The sequence below is a fragment of the Dendrobates tinctorius genome, unplaced genomic scaffold, assembly GCF_039654945.1.
Source record: "Dendrobates tinctorius isolate UK_male_01 unplaced genomic scaffold, ASM3965494v1 ptg000281l, whole genome shotgun sequence".
NCBI lineage: Eukaryota > Metazoa > Chordata > Amphibia > Anura > Dendrobatidae > Dendrobates > Dendrobates tinctorius.
Genome location: NW_027361948.1, coordinates 2,526,328 through 2,553,451, shown reverse-complemented (window position 1 = coordinate 2,553,451; position 27,124 = coordinate 2,526,328). Strand labels below are relative to the sequence as shown.

The 27,124-nt window shown below is 42.0% G+C and overlaps 1 protein-coding gene across 1 annotated transcript in view; it reads left to right on the top strand.

Annotated features, from left to right (window-relative positions):
- The window catches only part of PLXNA4 (plexin A4), a 1,025,959-nt gene that overhangs the window by 980,488 nt on the left and 18,347 nt on the right, over positions 1–27,124 (top strand). Inside the window, exons 28-29 of the mRNA XM_073559904.1 lie at positions 3,953–4,143; positions 15,448–15,617. Coding sequence (XP_073416005.1) covers positions 3,953–4,143; positions 15,448–15,617 — 361 coding nt within the window. The remainder of the gene's footprint in view (positions 1–3,952; positions 4,144–15,447; positions 15,618–27,124) is intronic.

Below are 27,124 nucleotides of genomic sequence, written 5' to 3'. Positions count from 1 at the left end.
TCCTTCATGTTTTACTTTGCTGTCATCTCTACCAGCTTCTTGCATAACACCGGTGGTACAGAATGTAATACAGCAGGATGTAACACATGCAGTGAATCACAATGAGCAGTAGAAGTACACATTCAGAATATCAGATACAGTGACAAGACATTTTTAAAAATTTTAGTTCCTAGTCGAATAATAAAAGAATATTGATAATCAGAAGGCAAGTGATATGGCATTATGGCATATCTCTCTCTCTTTATATATATACAGTACAGACCAAAAGTTTGGCACACCTTCTAATTCAAAGAGTTTCCTTTATTTTCATGACTATGAAAATTGTAGATTCACTCTGAAGGCATCAAAACTATGAATTAACACATGTGGAATTATATAATTAGCAAAAAAGTGTGAAACAACTGAAAATACTGTATGTCTTATATACTAGGTTCTTCAAAGTAGCCACCTTTTGCCTTGATTAAAGTTTTGCACATTCTTGGCATTCTCTTGATGAGCTTCAAGAGGTAGTCACCAAAAATGGTCTTCCAATAGTCTTGAAGGAGTTCCCAGAGATGCTTAGCACTTGTTGGCCCTTTTGCCTTCACTCTGCGGTCCAGCTCACCCCAAACCATCCCGATTGGGTTCAGGTCTGGTAACTGTGGAGGCCAGGTCATCTGTCATAGCACCCCATCACTCTCCTTCTTGGTCAAATAGCCCTTACACAGCCTGGAGGTGTGTTTGGGGTCATTGTCCTGTTGAAAAATAAATGACGTTCCAACTAAATGCAAACCGGATGGAATAGCATGCCGCTGCAAGATGCTGTGGTAGCCATGCTGGTTCAGTATGCCTTCAATTTTGAATAAATCCCCAACAGTGTCACCAGCAAAGCACCCCCACACCATCACACCTCCTCCGTGCTTCTCGGTGGGAACCAGGCATGTAGAGCCCACCCGTTCACCTTTTCTGCGTCGCACAAAGACACGGTGGTTGGAACCAAAGATCTCAAATTTGGACTCATCAGACCAAAGCACAGATTTCCACTGGTCTAATGTCCATTCCTTGTGTTCTTTAGCCCAATCAAGTCTCTTCTGCTTGTTGCCTGTCCTTAGCAGTGGTTTCCTAGCAGCTATTTTACCATGAAGGCCTGCTGCACAAAGTCACCTCTTAACAGTTGTTGTAGAGATGTGTCTGCTGCTAGAACTCTGTGTGGCATTGACCTGGTCTCTAATCTGAGCTGCTGTTAACCTGCAATTTCTGAGGCTGGTGACTCGGATGAACTTATCCTCTGCAGCAGAGGTGACTCTTGGTCTTCCTTTCCTGGGGCGGTCCTCATGTGAGCCAGTTTCTTTGTAGCGCTTGTTGGTTTTTGCCATTGCACTTTGGGACACTTTTCAAAGTTTTCCCAATTTTTCAGACTGACTGACCTTCATTTCTTAAAGTAATGATGGCCACTCGTTTTTCTTTACTTCGCTGCTTTTTTCTTGCCATAATACAAATTCTAACAATCTATTCAGTAGGACTATCAGCTGTGTATCCACCAGACTTCTGCACAACACAACTGATGGTCCCAACCCCATTTATTATGCAAGAAATCCCACTTGTTAAACCTGACAGGGCACACCTGTGAAGTGAAAACTATTTCCGGTGACTACCTCTTGAAGTTCATCAAGAGAATGCCAAGAGTGTGCAAAGCAGTTGTCCCGACTGCAGCTGCAGATGTGGCCCAGCAGGCACCTCCACGCCGATGGAGAGGGGCGGGCATCCCCCGGGGATGCAATATGGACCCTCTATACCACAGAGGGGGACCCGGGCCTACCGAAACTAGGGAAGGGCAGCGACCAGGATTCTGTGGCAGCTGAGCATGTGGACAAAGAAGACACGTAGGACTAGATAACACCGCACAACTTCAGGCATAAATAAAGTAAAGTTTACTTAAAGTAAAGTCACAGTACATAGACAAAACAGGGCTAAACCAGGCTCCCGATTCCACACCTCCCAGAAGGGTACCACCCAGTGGACCCAAAGGCACCATCGGATCACCGAGGCACTCATAAGCGGGACATCGGGACATACGAGGTCATCAGGACATCAGGACACACGAGGTCATCAGGGCACACGAGGTCATCAGGACACACGAGGTCATCAGAACATCAGAACACACGAGGTAATCAGGACATCAGGACACACAAGGTCATCAGGGTACAGGAGGTCATCAGGACATCAGGACTCACAAGGTCATCGGGACATCAGGACACATGAGGTCATCAGGACATCAGGGTACACGAGGTCATCAGGACAACAGGCGGGTGTCGTTTGGTTCTGGACATCCAACATGACCTACAGGCACCACTACAGTCATCCAGCTCCAGGTTCCAGGCAGCGGCCATCAGGTTCCAGACTGCGGTCGTCAGGCTCTGGGCATTGGACCTAGGAAGGAACTCAAGCGTGATGGTGCTAACACAGCAGGATTGCTGGACCTGCATGGAACTAGCACCGCATGGTAGTCAGAGCACAGCATAGTAGATGCTCAGCAGGAACACCGGTTACAAGAGTCTGAGTCACTGGGTGCGGGGCTCCAAACACAGAGGGATTCCAGGAACACAACACAGCAGACAGTTCAGACATGGTCAGGTACAGGATCAAGGATTCAAGCCTGAATACACCACCTCGAGGGCAGGGCAAATTTAGACAGGATCAGGTACAGGATCAAGGATTCAGGCCCGGATATACCGCCTCTGGGGCAGGGCAAGGGAACAGGATAAGTACAAGATCAGGGATTCAAGCCTGGATACACCACCTCTAGGCCAGGGCGAATTTAGACAGGGACATGTACAGGACAGGTACAGGAGCATGGATTCAGGCGTGGATATACCACCTCCGGGGCAGGGCGAGGGAACAGGACAAAGCAGGAATCAAGGCAGGGACTTTGGTACCATAACCGAGACAGATGAGGTCCAGAGACACAGACACGAGACACACATAGCAAAGTCCAGGAGCATTGTGAGTAGCTCTGGCCCCGCCTATAGGGCAGGGTAAGATTATAAAGGAGCTGCCCCTCAGCAATTGGCTGGGGACAGCATTTCAAGTACACACACTAACCCTGATAAAAGCAGGGGAGGTGTGGCCGTGCACACCCTAAGCACACACAGAAACCATTGCAGCACAATCAGTGCAGAAACTGCAGCTTAGAGCACCTGGCATCGTCAGCAAACCAAGACACACGTGGCAAGTCATGCACCAGCTGCAAATGACCTCGCAACCCGCGGACAGCTTCCACAGCGGTGACCAGGGACCGCACATGCAAATGGTCAAGCAGCAGAGCAAAAACCTAACACCACATGTGCAGCTATGCAGCAGAGCAGGGAACTGAGCAGGCTCCATACAGGTAACAGCCAGCAGTATCCCAGCTCAATTAGTGGGAAAGGAGTAAGGGGTTAAAGCAGACACATGCATTGTCATGCCGACAAGCAGATACAGACAGAATGGTGTGAAAGCAGTAAGCAAAGCAAAAGGTGGCTACTTTGAAGAACTTAGAATATAAGACATATTTTCAGTTGTTTCACACTTTTTTGTTAATTATATAATTCCACATGTGTTAATTCATAGTTTTGATGCCTTCAGAGTGAATCTACAATTTTCATAGTCATGAAAATAAAGAAAACTCTTTGAATGAGAAGGTATGTCCAAACTTTTGGTCTGTACTGTATATATATATATATATTTAAACTGTTAATTTTGTTGAAATACATTGCTGAGTCACTCAATGTAAATCAGTCCTGTGACTCTTATTTGGGTCATTCCAATGGTACAGAAGGCAAACTGCCAAGTGTCTCTGCATCTAACAGTACATATTCTATATTTCATTGTTTGGTCCTGTATTGTCAATATTACAGCTAATTCACAAGAGTCTTAGAGAATTAGTTAAAGGATGCCTGGTTAATGAAGATCTGCATTTCTTTGTCTTTTTTAGAGAATATGATCAAGTATACTGGAAGCCCTGACAGCCTTCGTTCTCGTACTCCCATGATAACACCAGATTTAGAAAGTGGCGTTAAAGTTTGGCATTTAGTCAAGAACCATGAACATGGAGACCAAAAGGAAGGGGATAGAGGAAGTAAAATGGTATCAGAAATATACCTTACAAGATTGTTGGCTACCAAGGTATTTATCGATTTATTGCATAATCAGAAGATGCATGTTTGATCTAAGTGTTACTGACTATACACATTGTCTTTTGTGTTCACGTAATGTATGACATATCTCTTTCCCTCAGCTACATTTTATATATTTAGCAAATCTGTAAGTCACCGTGGGAAATTTTGATATAAAAGAATATGGAATTTGTATACCTTCAGTGAGAGTTTTGAGCCTGGCAGATTAAATATCTTCTTCCTTCAAGTGAAAGCCTACCTTTTAACATTATATCTTTTTTTGGACTCAACATTCTGTGCTAATTTTTTAATATGGGAAGTTTATGCAGGGAGTTAAACAATAACATTTGTGCTGCCTGTAGCCACTTCTAAAAAAAGGCTCCAGCAAGTCACAGAGTTGAAGAGAAGGATTCGCAGGATGCATGCTCGACGTTGCACCCGGCCTACTAATCAGAAGAGGTGCTGAGGTAATCAGAAAGGTAGGAAAAGCCTTGCAGGGCACTGGTGTGGACTACTAACATTTCCATTGGGACAATATCCTTCAAATCTTTTTAGTAGAATTCTACAGACAATGTTAGAAAAGATTATTTAAGCCTATATGCGCACGTTGAGTATTTGCTTGCAGAAATTTTTTTTCATGCATTTTTGTACAGCAATGAATTCTTTTTTGAGCTAAATAAAGATATAAAAAAAAAGTTCTGTGATATAATTTCTTGGTTCAACACCTTCTTTTTCATTCTGATACAGTAGCATTAGAGTAATGGGATTAGGGCTTGGTCTCAGCAGCTGTCATTGACACCTAGCCCTAGGCTTAGTAATTAAAAGCTGTCAGCCAGACACCCTCATTGCTAAGGTGGTAAGCAAACACAAACACACAGAAACCTACACATACATTGTCACCAGCCTATGGAGGAGCGTTAACAGAATGAACCTACATAGGCTGTAAACAAACAGCAACTCTTAATTTAAAGAAAAAAATTTAAAAAACATTACGTGGGCTCCCCCATAACTTTCATAACCAGCAGAGGGAAAGCCAACTGCTGAGGGCTGATGTTAATATTCTGGTAAGGAACTAATAGCCATAAAGGTTCCCAGGCTATTAATATAAGCTCACAGCTGTTTGCTTAGCTTTTATTGGCTATTTTACAGGGGGGACCCCAGAAAAAAATTGACATAGAGTCCTCCTATAAAATCTAACCAGCAAAGGCTAGGCTGACAGCTGAGGGCTGATATTAATAGCCTAGGAAGGGGCCATGGATATTGGTCCCCTCCCAGACTAAAAACATCAGCTCACAGCCACCCCAGACAAGGCGCATCTATAAGACGTGCCAAAACTGATGCTTAACCTCGCTCTTCCCACTTGCACTGTAGCAGTGGTAAGTGGGGTGATAGTTGGGGGGGTTGATATCACCTTTGTATTATCAGGTGACATCAAGCCCCAAGTTTAGTAATGGAGAGGCATCTATAAGATGCCCCCATTACTAACCTCCAAAGTGATATTATAAAAACACACACCCAGTCCTTTATTTGAAATAATGACACAGACTCCATTAATAAATCTAAATTAAACCATACTCACCGAAGTCTAATCCACTGACACCAATGTCTCCTGTAACAAAAATAAAATAATAAACCACAATATTCCTCATCTGTCCACAAAGAATATAATCCATAATGTTTCATGATGATCCTGATGACTTTGATAGCAGTCACTGATGTCACTGCTCTCAAAGACAGCCAGTGAGACACTGACAGGAGGTATTCACTCCCACAGTGTATCACTGATCTACCGTGAGAGATTTCACTGAAGTTCATCAGCTGATCAGCTCCGGTGATCTCCCTACGGCACCACTGCTGCGTGAGAAGGTTCTCATGCAGCAGTGGTGCTGTAAGGGAGATCACCGGAGCTGATCAGCTGATGAACTCCAGTGACCTTTCTCATGGCAGCTCAGTGATACACTGCGGAAGCGATTACCTCCTGTCACTGTATCGTTGTCGGCCAGGTAGAGCAGTCACATCTTCCAATGTGACTGTTCTACACGTGAAATCGCCATGGGAAACTAGGGATTATGTGGAATATGAAGGACAGGTGAGTATATGGTGGTTTATTTACTTTTTTCTTTTTACTTTTTTTCTTGGAGACAAAGGCATCGAGGATTTGGTGTTAGATGAGTGTAATGTGTTTTTTTATTTTTAATTGAATATGTATGTATATATTTTGCTTTTTTTTTTAATGTGTAAGCACAGACGCCGGCTGATGAGACTACGTCTCCCATCAGTGGCTCCGGCCATCACTGTTATCAATGACAGCAGACATAGCCTGATGGAAGAAGTAATCTCATCAGCCCATGCCTGCTGACCTGTGGTAAGCTTTTAACTATGGGTCACCACTGCAGGTCACAGTCACAGCTAAGGGGTCACACTGACATTTGACAGCATGACCCCGCAGCACTCTGACCGACGGTCTTACCGGCAGTAACATTACCACCAATAAGAACCACCATGCCGGTGTTTCCCTTGCTGTCACACAGATGACAGCTTGGGAAACATCATAAGAAGCTGGTAAAAATGCAAACAAAAACTCAGAAAATCCACCGCAAATCCGCAAACATTTTTATACCTGCGCTTTTGCTGCAGATTTGACAAACTCAATTTAAGTCAGTGGGTTAAAAGCCTCAGAAACGCACAAAGAAGTGACATGCTGAAGAAAAAACGCACTGCAAATACTCAAAGGAAATTTACTGATCATATGCACAACACTTCAGGATTGTCATTGAATTAGCTTTCCATAACATTTTTGGCCTATTTTCGAGCAGAAAAAACAACACAAAAATGCATCAAAAGCGCACATTGTTCACATAGCCTAAGTGCTCTAATCTGAAGGTTAGAATATATGTGTATGCAGGAGCACTGATTTGGAGCTTTGTATTGAAAAGAGGACGTACCGTTATGAAGTGGGAATTTAGTTATATTTGAAAATAATAATATTTTTTGACTTGCTTAATAAATATTGCTCAATGACTCTAATTCAGTTTTAGTAATGTCCTTTTCTTGATGTATTTTATTAAATATAGTTGTTATCACAGAAAAAAAACATCCGGTATTTTTCAGCTACCGGTAATTGTTTTTTTGTAGCATTCTGAGTAATGCACAATCCATATATTACAGTTCCCCAAAGACTTGTAGTCATCAATACCTATACTACACAAATGAAAAGTTCTGTAAGGTTATGTGACCCCTTTAAGTAAACGCAGGCATTGTTTTCCCTGAAGCGTCTTTTCTGATATCTTTTGGTAGCTTTGCCCCTGGAGGTTTTCCTTTAAATTCAATCTGAAGATGGTGGTGTCTTCCAAATGAAATCCGGCAGAAGAATTGACCACTGCTTTTGGTCACGTCACGTCTTACAAAGCTTGAAGCAGTTAAAAGAAAGGATAAAAAGCAGAACATATGCACAGCAAGTTGTTTTGACATTGCTGTGCATATGTGTAGTCTTTTTAAAATATTTTATCCCTTTTTGAGCGGGTCTAGGTGGAAGAGAAAGACGTTGTGTGCATATATCCTATGTGGCTTTCCTTCTCCTGTGTCCATGGCTGGACAGGTTCTACTGTATATCCTCTGTTCATCGCATACTAGACGTGCAATATCTTTATTGTGAACACCCTGTTTTTTCCTACGGTGACAATGCCAGGATTGAAGGTTATTTATGTGTTGAACAAACTTACAATGCTTCTTGCTTTCCAATTTCGGTTACATTCTGTTACTATATACTTTGGTTTGCCTTTTGCTAAGTCTTAGTGTGCAAAAAAAAATGAAACCAAGAGGAAAGAAGTTCAGTATTCATCATTGCAAAGTAATAACACAAAATAGTGAATGACAGGGACAGACCTTTTATAAAGCACTCAAAGCTGTCAGACAAGTAAACGGCATCTTTTGGAGAATGCGTTGTCTTTCCCTGCAAGAATTTCTTCATGGAGAATGATTGCATGACAGCTCAATAACTTTACACTGTTGACTTCTCATTTATTAAATGCCAGCAACTTGTATTCATGGCAGCCACTCCTCCTCACATTATTCTTTCAGCTCAGAACTGAGTACAGTAGACACTGCATAGGAGGAAGCCTTCTTTGTAACGTTTCATTATTATAAAGACCTTATTAGAGGTATCTTTAAAAAGAATCAGACTTAAAAAGCTTATTCAAGGGAAGCTGCACAGTATGGTGCTGAACAATGGGGCTTCTGCATCAAGTGGGTCATTTATGCTAAAAGTATGAACTCAATAAAAGTTGGAATGTACAACTAAGTTATAAAAAAAAGTTTTTATAAAACTATAAAACTTATTTCCTGTTGTAAGCAAAGTCTGCATAGACCAACCTTAGTTACTGTATGAATAGATAGAGCAATGTTGTCCTAGTGTAAACTTTAAAACCAATTTTTCCGGACATACATGCATCATATGTGCCCTGCAAAATAATGATGCAAAAAACAAGTAAAACTAATAAGCAAAACAAAGTCAGTTAGTACTGCTGAATTATTTACATAATATTATTTTTCTTTAACTGCTCTCTTTGTTTTAATTGTTTACCACCCACAATAAGAATGTCTCTTCAAGCTTTAGTATTTGCAGTGCCATGTTGGGGATTATTAATTATATGTATGTCAATTGGTAGATATTGTAATTGATTAAGTCAGTGAATTTCAGAAGCAGAGGTCAGATCCCCCATGCTCCAGTAAAAGTATGTATATTGACTCACAAATACCGAAATACTTTTCTTCCATGCAGCTTTATATTTTGTGTTCAGTACAAAGTAACCAAATGGCAATGCCATGTCATAGCCATGAGTTTGTAGAGGAAACCTGAAGGACGCTGAATGACTCTAGGCTGAATTCAGGCATGCTGCTGAATATGCTGTTATAGAGTCATGAGAGTAAAGAAAGGCACTAGAAATCTTAAAGGGAACCTGTCATGTCTGGTAACTCTATTAAAGGGAAATTGTCGGTACTTTTTTGTTGCCACATCTGAGAGCAGCATGATATAGGGATAGAGAAGCTGAATCCAATGATGTATCACTTAGATTACTGGGTGCAGCAGTTCAGACACAATCAGAGCTTTTAGATTTAATTAGAAGCAGAGCTGAGAAAGCTAACCTTGCCCACACCAGGCTCTCTGTGTACAAAGTCCATAGGCAGTGAGGTGTTTATCACAGGAGGGGCAGTTGCTGGACTAATGTAGTCCAGCAATGTTATTTTCTTAGTGATAAATCCTTCACAGTTAGGAAGCAACAGTGCAAGTGACACATCCCTGAATTCTGAGTTTCAGCCTCTATCTCCTGCTGTCTTCAGATTACATAGCAAAAACCTGCTGACAGATTCCTTTCAACCTGCAGATATAAGGTTAATCGGCAGGTTTATAGCGTTATGAAGGTGTCTGTCTGCAGTAATGAAAGTGTGCTACCCAGGCAAAAACTAACTTTATTTCTCCTGGGAGCCTCCAGCTTTCAGTCATGCAGGCTTGCCCGGATCACAGCTCACAGCACTCAGAATGGCGGCTGAGAGCATATTGCAGCACTGACTGACAACCTGCTCCTGCAGCCGGCTGTGTTTACAAGCACCTCTCTTACTTATTGGACATTATCGGCTCCCTTTAAGGCAATGATCACACAGTAGAATTTTACTTTGGAAAACTTTTTTATGTATTTGGCTTGTAATCCATGACATGCAGGTGCTTCTCACAAAATTAGAATATCAAAAAGTTAATTTATTTCAGTTCTTCAATACCAAATGTGAAGCTCATATATTATATAGAGTAATTACAAGCAGAGTGATCTATTTCACGTGTTTATTTCTGTTAATGTTGATGATTATGGCTTACAGACATTGAAAACCAAAAAGACATTATCTCAGTAAATTAGAATACTTTATAACACCAGCTTGAAAAAAGATTTTAAAATATGAAGTGTTGGCCTACTGAAATGTGTGTTCAGTAAATGCACTCAATACTTGCTCAGGGGTCCTTTTGCATCAATTGCTGCATCAATTTGGCGTGGCAGGGAGGTGATCAGCCTGTGGCACTGCTGAGGTGTTATGGAAGCCCAGGTTGCCTTAATACCAGCCTTCAGCTTGACTGCATTGTTGGGTCTGGTGTCTCTCATCTTCCTCTTGACAATACCCTATAGATTCTCTATGGGGTTAAGGTCAGACGAGTTTCCTGGCCAATCAAGCACAGTCATACTGTTGTTTGTAAACCAGGTATTGGTACTTTTGGCAGTGTGGACAGGTGTCAATTCCTGCTGGGGAATGAAATTTCCATCTCTAAAAAGCTTGTCGGCAGAGTGGAGCATGAAATGCTCTAAAATTTCCTGGTAGACGGCTACACTGACTTTGGTCTTGATAAAACACAGTGGACCTACACCAGCAGATGACATGGCTCCCCAAACCATCACTGATTGCGGAAACATCACACTAGACCTTAAGCAGTTTGGATTGTGTGCCTCTCCACTCTTCCTCCAGACTCTGAGATGTTGATTTCCAAATGAAATGCAAAATTTACTTTCATATGAAAACAACACCTTGGACCACTGAGCAACAGTTCTTTTTCTCCTTGGCCCAAGTAAGGCACTTCTGGCATTATTTATTGATCATGAGTGGCTTGACACAAGGAATGCGACACTTGTATCCCATGTCCTGGATACGTCTGTGTGTAGTGGCTCTTAAAGCAGTGACTTCAGCAGCAGTCCACTCCTTATGAATCTCCCCCAAAAATTTTGAATGGCCTTTTCTTAACAATCCTTTTAAGGCTGTGGTTATCCTGGTTGCTTGTGCACCTTTTTCTGCTACACTTTTTCCTTCCACTCAACTTTCCATTAATATTCTTGGATACAGCACTTTGTGAACAGCCAGATCCTTTAGTAATGACCTTTTGTGGCTTACCATCCTTGTGGAGTGTGTCAATGACTGCCTTCTGGACATCTGTCAAGTCAGCAGTCTTCCTCATGATTGTGGAGCCTACTTAAACAGACTAAGGGACCTTTTTAAATGCTAAGGCTGGTTTCACATTTGCGTTTTTTAGCGCTGGAAAAAAACGCATATGTGCGCATGCGTTTTTTCCCCTATATTTAACATGGGTGCGCATACCTGCGCGCTTGTAAGCGCATGTATGCGATTTTCATGCGCTGCGTTTTTTTGGGGTGTGCGTTTGTATTTTCCAGACGCAGCATGTTGCATTTTTTGGCCCTGCAAAAAAGCGCATGCGCACATATGCGCACGTTTTGCGCTAAAAATGGCCATTATAGCCTATGGATGCGCATATGTGCGCACTGGCATGCTCATGTATGCGTTTTTTTGCATATGTGTTTTTTTTTTTAACCATGGAATTTAGGGGTTTGGGTTAGAGTTAGGGTTAGTTAAGGGGGTTTAGGGTTAGGGTTAGGGTCAGGGTCAGGGTTAGGGTTGGGGTTTGGGTCAGGGTTAGGGTTAAGTATGGTTTGGTTAAGGGTTAGGGTCAGGGTTAGGGTCAGGATTAGGGTTAAGTATGGTTTGGTTAAGGGTTAGGGTCAGGGTTAGGGTTAGGGTTAGGGTTAGGGTCAGGGTTAGGGTTAGGGTTAGGGTTAGGGTCAGGGTTAGGGTTAAGTATGGTTTTGTTAAGGGTTAGGGTCAGGGTTAGGGTCAGGATTAGGGTTAAGTATGGTTTGGTTAAGGGTTAGGGTCAGGGTTAGGGTTAGGGTTAGGGTTAGGGTCAGGGTTAGGGTTAGGGTTAGGGTTAGGGTTAGGGTCAGGGTTAGGGTTAAGTATGGTTTTGTTAAGGGTTAGGGTCAGGGTTAGGGCCAGGATTAGGGTTAAGTATGGTTTGGTTAAGGGTTAGGGTCAGGGTTAGGGTTAGGGTCAGGGTTAGGGTTAGGGTTAGGGTCAGGGTTAGGGTTAAGTATGGTTTTGTTAAGGGTTAGGGTCAGGGTTAGGGTCAGGATTAGGGTTAAGTATGGTTTGGTTAAGGGTTAGGGTCAGGGTTAGGGTTAGGGTTAGGGTTAGGGTCAGGGTTAGGGTTAGGGTTAGGGTTAGTTAGGGTTTAGGGTTTGGGTTAGGGTTAAGTATGATTTGGTTAAGGGTTAGGGTCAGGGTTAGGGTTAAGTATGGTTTTGTTAAGGGTTAGGGTCAGGGTTAGGGTTAGGGTCAGGGTTAGGGTTAGGGTTAGGGTCAGGGTTAGGGTTAGGGTTAGTTAGGGTTTAGGGTTTGGGTTAGGGTTAAGTATGATTTGGTTAAGGGTTAGGGTCAGGGTTAGGGTTAGGGTTAGGGTTAGGGTCAGGGTTAGGGTTAGGGTCAGGGTTAGGGTTAGGGTTAGGGTTAGGGTCAGGGTTAGGGTTAGGGTTAGGGTTAGTTAGGGTTTAGGGTTTGGGTTAGGGTTAAGTATGATTTGGTTAAGGGTTAGGGTCAGGGTTAGGGTTAGGGTTAGGGTCAGGGATAGGGTTAGGGTTAGGGTCAGGGTTAGGGTTAGTAAAGTCATGGTTTGGGTTAGTGTGAGGGGCCACCTAATGTTGGGAAAAAACGCAAACGCGGTAAAAACGCACTAAAAACGCATACAAACGCATAAAAACGCTGCGTTTTTTTCATGCATGCTCATAAAAATGCTTGAAAAAAACGCAGCAGTTGTATGCTTTTGTATGCGTTTTTTCAATGCGTTTTTTTGCGGGAAAAACGCGCTGCAAAAAAAAGCAAGTGTGAAACTAGCCTTACGAAGCCTTTTCAAGTATTTTAATTATTTTTTTTATTTAGTGAGATAATGACTTTTGGGTTTTCATTGGCTGTAATCCATAATCATCAACATAAGCAGAAATAAACAATAGATCACTCTGTTTGTAATGAGCCTATATAATATATGAGTTTCACTTTTGTATTGACGAACTGAATTAAATTAACTTTTTGATGACATTCTAGTTTCTAATAAATACACACACATATACATGCAGTATATATAGTACATCCAAATTGCAGCCTATATCTTTCTTACTTTATTCCCTACCTATGTAATGCACTGCTCCCTGAACTACCGTATTTTTCGCTTTATAAGACGCACCTGATTATAAGACGCACCCCCAAATGTGGTGAAGGAATAGAGAATTTTTTAATAAATGGGGTCCGTCTTATAATGCCAGTGTCCGTCTAACAAATCATATAGGGTATATGTCCCTCATAGCCCCCCCATCCTAAAATTAGCCCCCTTAATCTGGATATGGCCACCTTATATTGAATATAGCCCCCTTGTGCTGGCACACGGGCCCCCTGTGGCTGACACATGGCCCCCTGTGGCTGACACACGGCCCCCTGTGGCTGGCACACTGGCCCCCTGTGGCTGACACACTGGCCCCCTGTGGCTGACACACGGCCCCCTGTGGGTGGCACACGGCCCCCTGTGGCTGAAACACGGCCCCCTGTGGCTGAAACACGGCCCCCTGTGGCTGAAACATGGCCCCCTGTGGCTGACACACGGCCCCCTGTGGCTGGCACACTGGCCCCCTGTGGCTGACACACGGCCCCCTGTGGCTGGCACACTGGCCCCCTGTGGCTGACACACGGCCCCCTGTGGCTGGCACACTGGCCCCCTGTGGCTGGCACACTGGCCCCCTGTGGCTGACACACTGGCCCCCTGTGGCTGACACACGGCCCCCTGTGGCTGGCACACGGCCCCCTGTGGCTGAAACACGGCCCCCTGTGGCTGAAACACGGCCCCCTGTGGCTGAAACACGGCCCCCTGTGGCTGACACACGGCCCCCTGTGGCTGGCACACTGGCCCCCTGTGGCTGACACACAGCCCCCTGTGGCTGGCACACTGGCCCCCTGTGGCTTACACACTGGCCCACTGTGGCTGGCACACTGGCCCCCTGTGGCTGACACACTGGCCCCCTGTGGCTGACACACGGCCCCCTGTGGCTGGCACACTGGCCCCCTGTGGCTGACACACGGCCCCCTGTGTTAGATATCGCCTCCATGCTGCTGCTTTTAGTAAAATAAACTCTTTCCTTACCTTCTCAGCGCTGTCCCTCCTCGTGTCTCCCTCAGTGTGGTTGAGCTCCTCCTCCACTTCCTGGTTCTCAGTGCCGGTCATGTGATCAGCACAGCAGAGTGCTATGATGTCTGCGTGCCTGATGACAGCGGCAGCCGAGACACTGGGAGATCAGCGCTGGAGGAGGTAAGGAAAGAGTTTTTTATTTTACTATGGGCAGCAGCATGGGGGCGATATCTAACACAGGGGATCATGTGCGATCAAAGGAGGGCGCAGGCAGCTATAATATGCGCCGCTCCCCCAGCCAGTCACCGTGGTGCGGTTTCAGCACCATGGTGATGGACAGCGGCAGTGCATATTATATGAGCGGGAGCAGGAGATCAAAGGCTCCCTCTGGCAGCTTTTACCAGCTCACAGCACCGCTCCAAAGCTGCCCCCACCTCCCCTGGACCCTGCAGTATATATATATATATACACCCCCCTCCCCCGTATATTCGGATTATAAGACGCACCTCCTACTTTCCCCCCAAATTTGGGGGAACAAAAGTGCGTCTTATAAAGCGAAAAATACGGTACTTAACTACTTAGATCTGTGAAATTTGCATACGGGACCGATCTAAAATCCATTCTTCTATCCATTTTCCAGTATATTAGTTATTTGTGTGGCTTGCTGAATGGTATGCAAAAGGAATTCACCAAGTGCAGGTGTCTTCCGAACTAGAATATTCATATCCCTAAATCTTGCATAACACAAGCAGGTGTTGTCAAAATCCACTTTGATTAAATTTATTCCTTTGCCGCTCGTAAGAATTAGTTTTCATCTTCATAAAACAGTTGGATTACCATTTTCACCAGTACATGATTTTATTTTCGTTTTTTTTGTTTCATAGCAGACACACTTATGTTTCTCCGCAGGCAAACATTATCCTACGTTGTTTGCATCAGAACCAAGCTACCATGAAACTCATAATGTACATCAACTAAAGTACACAGTAGAACACACATAAAAGTAAAATGAAGATGGGGTAGATATGAAAAAGATTTGGTTTCTGTTTCTTTTATTCTTTATTTTACTCATCTTGGTCCATTGCAGAATTGCATGTAAAAATTCAGCTGTTTCAAAATGTATCTGGAGAGTTTCCCTAATGACCATTTTATTTTCTATTATGCCTACTATAAGCACTACCTATCATATCCATGTGTCACTTTTATGTATTATACTTTTATGTATTGCTGTTTATATTACATTTAAAAAAACAGACTGGAACACTTGATAATTTATTATATGTCTTATTTCTGTCTTTCATTCTATATTATTAACAGGGCACATTACAGAAGTTTGTGGATGACTTGTTTGAAACCATATTTAGCACAGCACACAGAGGCAGTGCTCTTCCTCTTGCCATAAAATATATGTTTGATTTCCTGGATGAGCAAGCGGACAAGCATAATATTCATGATCCGCATGTGAGACACACCTGGAAGAGCAATTGGTAAGTAAGAAATGATAATGGTAGAAAAATAGACAGCATAAATACTTATAAGGGCTCATACATATGGCTGTATATTACAGATTCCTAAAACTTCAGTTGTAATGTAATGTGGCACACATCGATTTCTATGGTACCCAGCTGTACACTTTATACCTCTGATCGCATACACGGGCATTCCAAGGCTTTTTTCTACCGAAATTCTGTTTAAATCCAAAATTGTGAAGGTTTTTATTGAGTGCCATAATACATCCAATAGAATAAACCCATTATTGTAAAGCCACACAGTCATAATATAGCAACAGAGATGAGAGGATCTACTAAGATTCAAATTTGGCAAGGCAAGCAGATTTTACTGGGAAATTCAATTCATAGCTAGGTTGTTTTCTATTAATTGAATGTTTTTATTATGGTCTCATCCTGAAGCATAATAAATGTATATTGTAAAAAAAAAATTACTACTCAACTGTCCCGCCACCAGCAGCCTACCGTCAGATCCTTTGAGCTTCTTGTTTTCTTTTTCCACTGTCGCGCACATTCTTTTTGGCCCTCTTTACTCTGACATCACTTGTACAAAGCACATCATAACCTTGTGATGTCATGACGCCATGACGTTTGCCATAATGGCACTGTGCATAGTACCATTTAAGGTCTGGTCCCGCCACAAAACCAGGCCTGGGGTACAGATCCCAAAGAGAATCCGCACAATGGGAAAAAGAGAAAACAAAAGGTGCAGAGGACAAGACAGTTGGCTGCAAGATTGTCAGGCAGGACAGGTGAGCGGCAAAATACGTTTTCAAATTTTTTTACCGTTTGCCGACCTCATCAGCCACCATTTTGTTGAATTCATGCAGGCGAATTGCAAACCATATTTTCTGAAAAGCGTGGCCAGAAAGAACAAAAAAAAAAAAGGCAAGCAGGAAAAAGGGAGAGAAAACTTTTTTTCTTTATACTCCTCCCCCCTTTTATCTCATTTTTCCCCTCACCCCCACTCTTTTTAGATTTTTTCTTCTCCTTTTTTTTCTCCCTTTCTTCTTTCCTTTTTCTTCCTTTTTCATTTACTCATTGGCTCATATCAATATACATCTGTTTGTCCATGTCACACACATTCACCACACATCAGCAGATGCTACTCCATGTCTGTCCTTTTCATGTAATCTTTCTTTTTTCTGCACTACTATTCCTTCACATTTTTATCTCATTTTACCCCTTCTTTTTTCTTCTTCCTTTTTTCCTTGCAATTTATGTACAGTAAATGTAAAAATAAATAATTTCTTTTGACACTTTTTTCACTTTCATTTTTTTCACACAATGACATTGCACCTTGGTCATATCATTAATGAGGACCATTGTTGAATGAGTTGCCTACGTATATCCATAACTTATCACTACTTGGGTCTCCTACTACGTGCTGGACCATTGGCACCGCAGATTTATATCCACTTACATCCAATCTTACATGACTGCTCAGTAGTATAAATTACAGGCATTTGCTAGCTGTATACATCACATAATCAAACTTCATACTAGCCAAGGTCAACAACATAGCATGCTAGCAAAGCCCTTAATAGGTTGCCCCATGATCAGCAAAAAACAGCGGGTGCACTTTTATAAGATTATCTCAGCACAGGAACATTTTTTTTTTTTATAAAACATCCAATTGTGGAATTTATTATTATTCAAAGATCACTTAATTTAAATGTACTTTGTTTGTGGGACAAACCCCTTTAGCAAGCTACAATACATATAATGACTAGGTGGACTTAGACACTTGTAGCATAGCCATTTTTTTGACAAAAAATCACAAACCCATTTTTCTTTTTAAAATGCTAATAATCTTGAAGCAAACATCTCAGGATATGTAAAGCCAACAGTAAATAAAGACAGGTAAGGAAACATCTGTGCACTGCAATTGGAGTGTGAATGGGCCCTTAACTTTATTCATGGGACAAACTGTTTAACGATCTGCAATACATATCATAACCACTAGATGGACTTAGACACATAGATAAATAAAGCATAGTCATCTCTTGACAGAATATCACAAAATTCCATTTTTTTTATATGCGGATAATCTTCATGCATATATTTCTGGATAGTTTTAGCAAAGAGCAAAGCTATTAAAGGAAAAACAGTTAGAGTTTAGGACAAGATATATAGATAGCCCTAGCCTACCTTTGTTTGGTCTAAAGACACTTTTCCGTGCAATCGATATATTTCATTCATTACACTAGTAGCGCTGTTTATACACAACTTGCAATCATTTATTTAGAATGGTACTGAAATCCATTTCTTCGCAAGCGTATTGTGTGACTATGGAAGAGGAGCTTGAGTGTTGTCGGGTTCTATTTGGTTATGCAAGATCTGCATCTCGCTGAAACTCGACACCATTCAGGCGATGATTGAGGATGACAATGTATTTTCCGCTATGATCCAGGGCTCAGTGAAGCCTGTATTGCAGGCTCATTGATGAGGAGGTCTGTAAGAAGTGACTCAAAGTTAATTTAATCTGATTGCAAGGAGATCATTTCTTCATTTCCTCTCTCCCTCCCTCCATCCCTTTAAATAAACCTCCTGTTCATTTAGCCTGAGTGGCTGCAATCAGTTTGAGATTAAAAGCGCAGATAATGTTAATAATATGCTAATGCTTCATTAGTCAGGCACTTATTGGTGCCCAGGCTGTGTGTACATGTCACCGCTCTGTGCAGACCCAGTTCAGTGTCACTGGGGACAGGAAGAATCCCACACGCCTAGTATTCGGCTTCTGTACAGGAAAGACCTAAAAGGTCACTGATAATGCAGTCATACGTTAAAGTTTGGGCACCCCTATTAATGTTAACCTTTTTTCTTTATAACAATTTTCATTTTTGCAACAGCTATTTCAGTTTCTTATAGCTAATAACTGATGGACTCAGTTATATTTCTGGATTCAAATGAGGTTTATTGCACTAACAGAAAATGTGCAATCTGCATTTAAACAAATTTTGACCGGTGCAAAAGTATGGGCACCTCAACATAAAAGTGACATTAATATTTCGTAGATCCTCCTTTTGCAAAAATAACAGCCTCTAGTCGCTTCCTGTAGCTATTAATCAGTTCCTGGATCCTGGATGAAGGTATTTGTGACCATTCCTGTTTACAAAACAGTTCCAGTTCAGTTAAGTTTGATGGTCGCCATGCATGGACAGCCCGCTTCAAATCATCCCACAGATGTTCAATGATATTCAGGTCTGGGGACTGGGATGGCCATTCCAGAACATTGTAATTGTTCCTCTGCATGAATGCCTGAGTAGATTTGGAGTGGTGTTTTGGATCATTGTCTTGCTGAAATATCCATTCCCTGCACAACTTCAACTTCGCCACTGATTCTTGCACATTATTGTCAAGAATCTGCTGATACTGAGTTGAAGCCATGCGACCCTCAACTTTAACAAGATTCCCGGTGCCGGCATTGGCCACACCGCCCCAAAGTATTATTGAACCTCCACCAAACTTTACTGTGGGTAGCAAGTGTTTTTCTTGGAATGCTGTGTTTTTTAGCCTCCATGCATAACGCCTTTTTGTATGACCAAACAACTTAATCTTTGTTTCATCAGTCCACAGGAACTTCTTCCAAAATGTAACTGGCTTGTCCAAATGTGCTTTTGCATACCTCAGGCTACTCTGTTTGTGGCGTGCTTGCACAAACGGCTTCTTTCGCATCACTCTCCCATACAGCTTCTCCTTGTGCAAAGTGCTCTGTATTGTTGACCGATGCACAGTGACACCATCTGCAGCAAGATGATGCTGCAGGTCTTTGGAGGTGGTCTGTGGATTGTCCTTGACTGTTCTCACCATTCTTCTTCTCTGCCTTTCTGATATTTTTCTTGGCCTGCCACTTCTGGGCTTAACAAGAACTGTACCTGTGTTCTTCCATTTCCTTACTATGTTCCTCACAGTGGAAACTGACAGGTTAAATCTCTGAGACAACTTTTTGTATCCTTCCCCTGAAAAGCTATGTTGAATAATCTTTGTTTTCAGATCATTTGAGAGTTGTTTTGAGGAGCCCATGATGCCACTCTTCATAGGAGAATCAAATAGGAGAACTACTTGCAAGTGGCCACCTTAAATACCTTTTCTCATGATTTGATACACCTGTCTATGAAGTTCAAAGCTCTATGAGGTTACAAAACCAATTTAGTGCTTCAGGAAGTCAGTAAAAAGTAGTTAGGAGTGTTCAAATCAAGAAAATGATAAGGGTGCCCATACTTTTGCACCGTTCAAATTTTGTTTAAATGCAGATTGCACATTTTCTGTTAGTACATTAAACCTCATTTGAATCCAAAAATATAACCGAGTCCATCAGTTATTAGATATATAAAACTGAAATAGCTGTTGCAAAAACCAAAATTGTTATAAAGAAAAAAGGTTAACATTAATAGGGATGCCCAAACTTTAACTTATGACTGTAAATAGTTCATGGCAACTGGTCCTTAACCCCTTACCTACAATGGACATAATATTCCGTCCATGTGACCCTGGACCTAATTTCCATGGACGGAATATTATGTCACAGCGATCAGCGGCGCCCACGTGGTGAGCGCCGCTGATCGTGGCAGGGTGTCAGCTGATTATCACAGCTAACACCCGGCACAATGTGTCAGGGGTGGTCACGGACTGCCCCCGACACGTTAACCCCTTGCACACCGCGATCAAACACGATCGCGGTGTACCGGAGGTTAAAGGGAAGCATCGGCAGGGAGGGGGCTCCCTCCGTGCTTCCCTGAGCCCCCCACGGCAGCGCAATGTGCAGCGCTTCTGCGGGGGGCTCCTTTCCTGCAGGTCCCCGGATCCAATATGGCAGCGGGGACCTCTGGGGGCCTTCAGGAAGCTGGCTTCCTCAGTGCCTGCAAAGTGCAGGCATGAGGAAGCCTTCTGCACTGCCTGTGACAGATCGCTGATCTGTCACAGTGATCTGTGATGTGACAGATCAGCGATCTGTCACAGGACAGTTATGTCCCCCTGGGACATTGTAATAAAGTAAAAAAAAAAAGTGTAAAAACAATTTTAAAAAATCGCTAAATAAATTAAAAAAAAAAAATTCCCCAATAAATTCATTTTTTGGAAATAAAAAAATAAATAAAAGTACACGTATTTGGTATCGCCGCGTCCGTAACAATCTGCCCTATAAAACTGTCCCATTAGTTAACCCCTTTAGCAAACCCCTTAAAAAATAAAAATAAAAAACGAAGCAAAAAATAATGATTTATTATCATACCGCCGAACAAAAAGTGTAATAACGCGCAATCAAAAAGACTCATATAAATATCCATGGTACCGCTGAAAACATCATCTTGTCCCGCAAAAAACAAGCCACCACACAGCATCATTAGCGAAAAAATAAAAAAGTTATAGCTCGCAGAATAAAGTGATGCAAACATAATTATTTTTTATATAAAATTGTTTTCATTGCATAAAAGCGCCAAAACATAAAAAAACGACCTAAATGAGGGATCGCTGTAACCGTACTGACCCGAAGAATAAAACCGCCTTATAAATTTTACTGCACCTGGAACAGCGTAAACGCACCACCCAAAAGAAATTCATGAAACGCTGGTTTTTGTAAATTCTGCGTCCCAAAAAACAAAATAAAAAGCGATCAAAAAAGTCACATGCCCGAAAATCATATCAATAAAAACGTCAACTCGTCCCGCAAAAAATAAGACCTCACATGACTCGGTGGGCCAAAATTTGGAAAAATTGTAGCTCTCAATATGTGGTGATGCAAAAACTATTTTTACAATAAAAAGTGTCTTTTAGCGTGTGACAGCTGCCAAACATAAAACCGCCGTAAATAGTAAATCAAACCCCCCGTTATCACCCCCTTAGTTAGGGAAAAATAATAAAATTAAAAGAAAATGTATTTATTTTCATTTTCCCATTAGGGTTAGGGCTAGGGTTATGGCTAGGGTTAGGGCTAGGGTTAGGCCTAGGGCTAGGGCTAGGGTTAGGGCTAGGATTAGGGCTAGGATTAGGGTTAGGGGCGTGTTGTGGTTAGGGTTGGAGTTAGAATTTCCACTGTTTGGGCACATCAGGTGCTCTCCAAATGCAACATGGCGTCTGATCTCAATTCCGGCCAATTCTGCGTTGAAAAAGTCAAATGGTGCTCCTTCCAAACTCTGCCATGCGCCCAAACAGTGTTTTACCCCCACATATGGGGTATCAGCCTACTCAGGACAAATTGCAAAACAACTTTTGGGGTCCAATTTCTCCTGTTACCCTTAGGAAAATAAAAAATTGGGGGCAAAAATATCATTTTTGTGGGAAAAAAATGATTTTTTTATTTTCACGCCCGGGCGTTATAAACTTCTGTTAAGCACTTGGGGGTTCAAAGTACTCACCACACATCTAGATAAGTTCCATAGGGGTTCTAGTTTCCAAAATGGGGTCACTTGTGGGGAGTTTCAATAGTTTAGATACATCAGGGGCTCTCCAAACGCACACGACACCCGCAGACCATTCCATCAAAGTCTGCATTCCAAAACGTCACTACCTCCCTTCCGAGCCCCGATGTGTGCCCATACAGTAGTTTTCTCCCACATATGGGGTATCAGCATACTCAGGACAAATTGGACAACAACTTTTGGGGTCCAATTTCTCCTGGTACCCTTGGGAAAATAAAAAAATTGGGGACTAATTGATCATGTTTGTGGAAAAAATATGATTTTTTTATTTTCATGCCCGGACATTATAAACTTCTGTGAAGCCCTTGGGGGTTCAAAGTGCTCACCATACATCTAAATAAGTTCCTTAGGGGATCTAGTTTCCAAAATGGGGTCATTTGTGGGGGGTTCCCACTGTTTTGGTACATCAGGGGCTTTCCAAACGCAACATGGTGTCCGATCTCAATTCCATCCAAAAACGTCAAATGGCGCTGCTTCCCTTCCGAGCTCTGCCATGCACCCAAATAGTGGTTTACCCCCACATGTGGGGTATCAGCGTACTCAGGACAAATTTCACAATAACTTTGAGGGTCCTGTTACCCTTGGTAAAATGAAAATTGGGGGTGAAAAGATAATTTTTGTGGAAAAAATATGATTTTTTTAATTGTACCGCTGTACGCTATAAACTTCTGTGAAGCCCTTGTGGGTTCAAAGTTCTCACCACATATCTAGACAAGTTCCTTGGGGGGTCTAGTTTCCAAAATGGGGTCACTTGTGGGGGTTTCCACTGTTTAGGCACATCAGGGGCTCTCCAAACGCGACATGGCGTCCGATCTGAATTCCAGCCACTTTTGCATTGAAAAAGTGAAACAGCGCTCCTTCTGAGCTCTGCCATGCGCCGAAACAGTGATTCCCCCCACATATCAGGTATCAGCGTACTCAAGACAAATTGCACAATCACTTTTGTAGTCCAATTTCTCCTGTTACCCTTGGTAAAATAAAAAAAATTGAACCTGAAGTATTTTTTTTGTGAAAAAAAGTTAAATGTTAATTTTTTTTAAATATTCAAAAAATTCCTGTGACGCACCTAAAGGGTTAATAAACTTCTTGTATGTGGTTTTGAGCACCTTAAGGGGTGCAGTTTTTAGAATGGTGTCACTTTTGGGTATTTTCTATTATATAGACCCCGCAAAGTGGCTTCAAATGTGATGTGGTCCGTAAAAATAAAATGGTGTTGCAAAAATGAGAAATTGCTGGTCAATTTTAAACTCTTATAACTTCCTAATAGAGTTGAGCGATACCGTCCGATACTTCAAAGTATCGTATCGGATGGTATCGGCCGATCTTTAAAAAAAGTATCGGTATCGCCGATTCCGATACCGGAAGTCCCATTCAAGTCTATGGGACTTCCGGTATCGGAATAAGAAAAACCCTTTCCTGCCCTTGTACAGCCTCTCTGGGGTCTGTACGGGCCTTTCGGGGGGCTGTGCCGGCCTGCCAGGGGGTCTGTGCAGGCTCCGGTGGTCTGTGCCGGCCTGCCGGTGGTCTGTGCAGGCTCCGGGGGGCTGTGCCGGCCTGCCGGGGGGCTGTGCAGGCTCCGGGGGGCTGTGCCGGCCTGCCGGGGGGCTGTGCCGGCCTGCCGGTGGTCTGTGCAGGCTCCGGGGGTCTGTGCAGGCATCGTCCGATGGGACTACAAGTCCCATCTGGCGATGCCTGCTACCATGACAGTGATTGACACATTAGCCAATGATGGGACAGTAGTAGTCCCATCATCCGGCTAATGTGTTAAATGTAAAAAAAAATAAAAAAAAAAAAAATTACATGCTACATACATACAACATGCATACTACATACATGCTACATTCATACTACATACTACATACATGCTACATTCATACTACATAAATACTACATGCAACATACATACTACATATATACTACATGCATGCTACATACATACTGCATGCTACATACATACCACATATATACTACATATATACTACATGCATGCTACATGCATGCTACATGCTACATACATAACACATATATACTACATGCATGCTACATACATACTACATGCTACATACTACATATATACTACATGCATGCTACATACTACATGCTACATACATACTACATATATACTACATGCATGCTACATACATACTGCATGCTACATGCATGCTACATACATACTACATACATACTACATGCTACATACATACTACATATATACTACATACATACTACATGCATGCTACATACATACCACATACATAACACATATATACTACATGCATGCTACATACATACTACATGCTACATACATACCATATACATACTACATGCATGCTACATACATACCACATACATAACACATATATACTACATGCATGCTACATACATACTACATGCTACATACATACCATATACATACTACATGCATGCTACATACATACTACATGCATGCTACATACATACTACATGCTACATACATACTACATATATACTACATGCATGCTACATACATACTACATGCTACATACATACTACATATATACTACATGCATGCTACATACTACATGCTACATACATACTACATACATACTACATGCTACATACATACCACATATATACTACATACATACAATACATTCATACAATACATACATAGACATACAGTACATATAACATAGAGTAACATACTTACCAATACTTGTCACATTGTTCCCCGAAGCCATTGTCTTTTCTGGAATAAATATTAACATAACAAACCACAAAAATACTCACCCACGATCCGAAGCAGTCCACGAGTGTGTCCCACGACGATCTTGGGTAGAGAACTGCAGCATCAGCTGTTGCTGCCGTTCTCTACGGGCTGCAGGAATCCAATGACGGAAGGTAGGTATCCTTCCGCACTGTATTCCTCCGCCACTTAAAAAAAAAAAAAGTCCCTAGTCTCACTTTATGCCATTGCTGTGTGGGAAATTCCCACGCAGCAATGGCATAAAGTGAGACTAGGGACTTTTTTTTTTTTAAGTGGCGGAGGAATACAGTGCGGAAGGATACCTACCTTCCGTCATTGGATTCCTGCAGCCCGTAGAGAACGGCAGCATCATCTGATGCTGCAGTTCTCTACCCAAGATCATCGTGGGACACACTCGTGGACTGCTTCGGATCGTGGGTGAGTATTTTTGTGGTTTGTTATGTTAATATTTATCCCGGAAAAGACAATGGCTTCGGGGAACAATGTGACAAGTATTGGTAAGTATGTTACTCTATGTTATATGTACTGTATGTCTATGTATGTATTGTATGAATGTATTGTATGTATGTAGTATATATGTGGTATGTATGTAGCATGTAGTATGTATGTAGTATGTATGTAGCATGCATGTAGCATGTAGTATGTATGTAGCATGCATGTAGTATATATGTAGTATGTATGTAGCATGCATGTAGTATATATGTAGCATGTATGTAGTATGTATGTGGTATGTATGTAGCATGTAGTATGTATGTAGCATGCATGTAGTATGTATGTGGTATGTATGTAGCATGTAGTATGTATGTAGCATGCATGTAGTATATATGTAGTATGTATGTAGCATGTAGTATGTATGTAGTATGTATGTAGTATGTATGTGGTATGTATGTAGCATGTAGTATGTATGTAGCATGCATGTAGTATATATGTAGTATGTATGTAGTATGTATGTGGTATGTATGTAGCATGTAGTATGTATGTAGCATGCATGTAGTATGTATGTAGCATGCATGTAGTATGTATGTAGCATGCATGTAGTATGTATGTAGTATGTATGTAGTATGTATGTAGCATGCAGTATGTATGTAGCATGTATGTAGTATGTATGTAGTATATATGTAGTATGTATGTAGCATGTAGTATGTATGTAGCATGCATGTAGTATATATGTAGTATGTATGTAGCATGCATGTAGTATGTATGTAGTATGTATGTAGTATGTATGTAGCATGCAGTATGTATGTAGCATGCATGTAGTATGTATGTAGCATGTAGTATGTATGTAGCATGCATGTAGTATGTATGTAGCATGTATGTATGTAGTATGTATGTAGCATGTAGTATGTATGTAGCATGCATGTAGTATGTATGTAGCATGTAGTATGTATGTAGCATGCATGTAGTATGTATGTAGCATGTATGTAGTATGTATGTAGTATGTATGTAGCATGTAGCATGTATGTAGTATGTATGTAGTATGTATGTAGCATGTAGTATGTATGTAGCATGCATGTAGTATGTATGTAGTATTTTTTTTTTTTTTTTTTTTAACATTTAACACATTAGCCGGATGATGGGACTACTACTGTCCCATCATTGGCTAATGTGTCAATCACTGTCATGGTAGCAGGCATCGCCCGATGGGACTTGTAGTCCCATCGGACGATGCTTGCACAGACCCCCGGACATCAGCACAGCCCCCCGGCAGGCCGGCACAGCCCCCCGGCAGGCCGGTACAGACCCCCACAGGGTGCACAGACCACCGGTAGGCCGGCACAGCCCCCCGGCAGGCCGGTACAGACCCCGGGCAGTCCACACAGCCCCCCGGCAGGCCGGCACAGCCCCCCGGCAGGCCGGCAGAGACCCCCGGAAGGCCCGAAATGACGGCGCATCATGATGCGCACACACCGCGCATCATGATGACGTCAGGCCGTCAATCAACTGAACTTCCGATTCCGATGCCGAATTCCGATATTGAAAAAATATCGGAAGTCGGTATCGGAATTCCGATACAGCAAGTATCGGCCGATACCCGATACTTGCGGTATCGGAATGCTCAACACTACTTCCTAACAAAAAAAAATTTTGGTTCCAAAATTGTGGTGATGTAAAGTAAACATATGGGAAATGTTACTTATCAAGTTTTTTGTGTGCTGTATCTCTGTGATTTAAGGGCATAAAAATTCAAATTTAGAATATTGCGAAATTTTAAAAATTTTCGCCAAATTTCCATTTTTTTCACAAATAAACGAAAGTTATTTGAATGAAATTTTACCACTATCATGAAGTACAATATGTCACGAGAAAACAATGTCAGAATC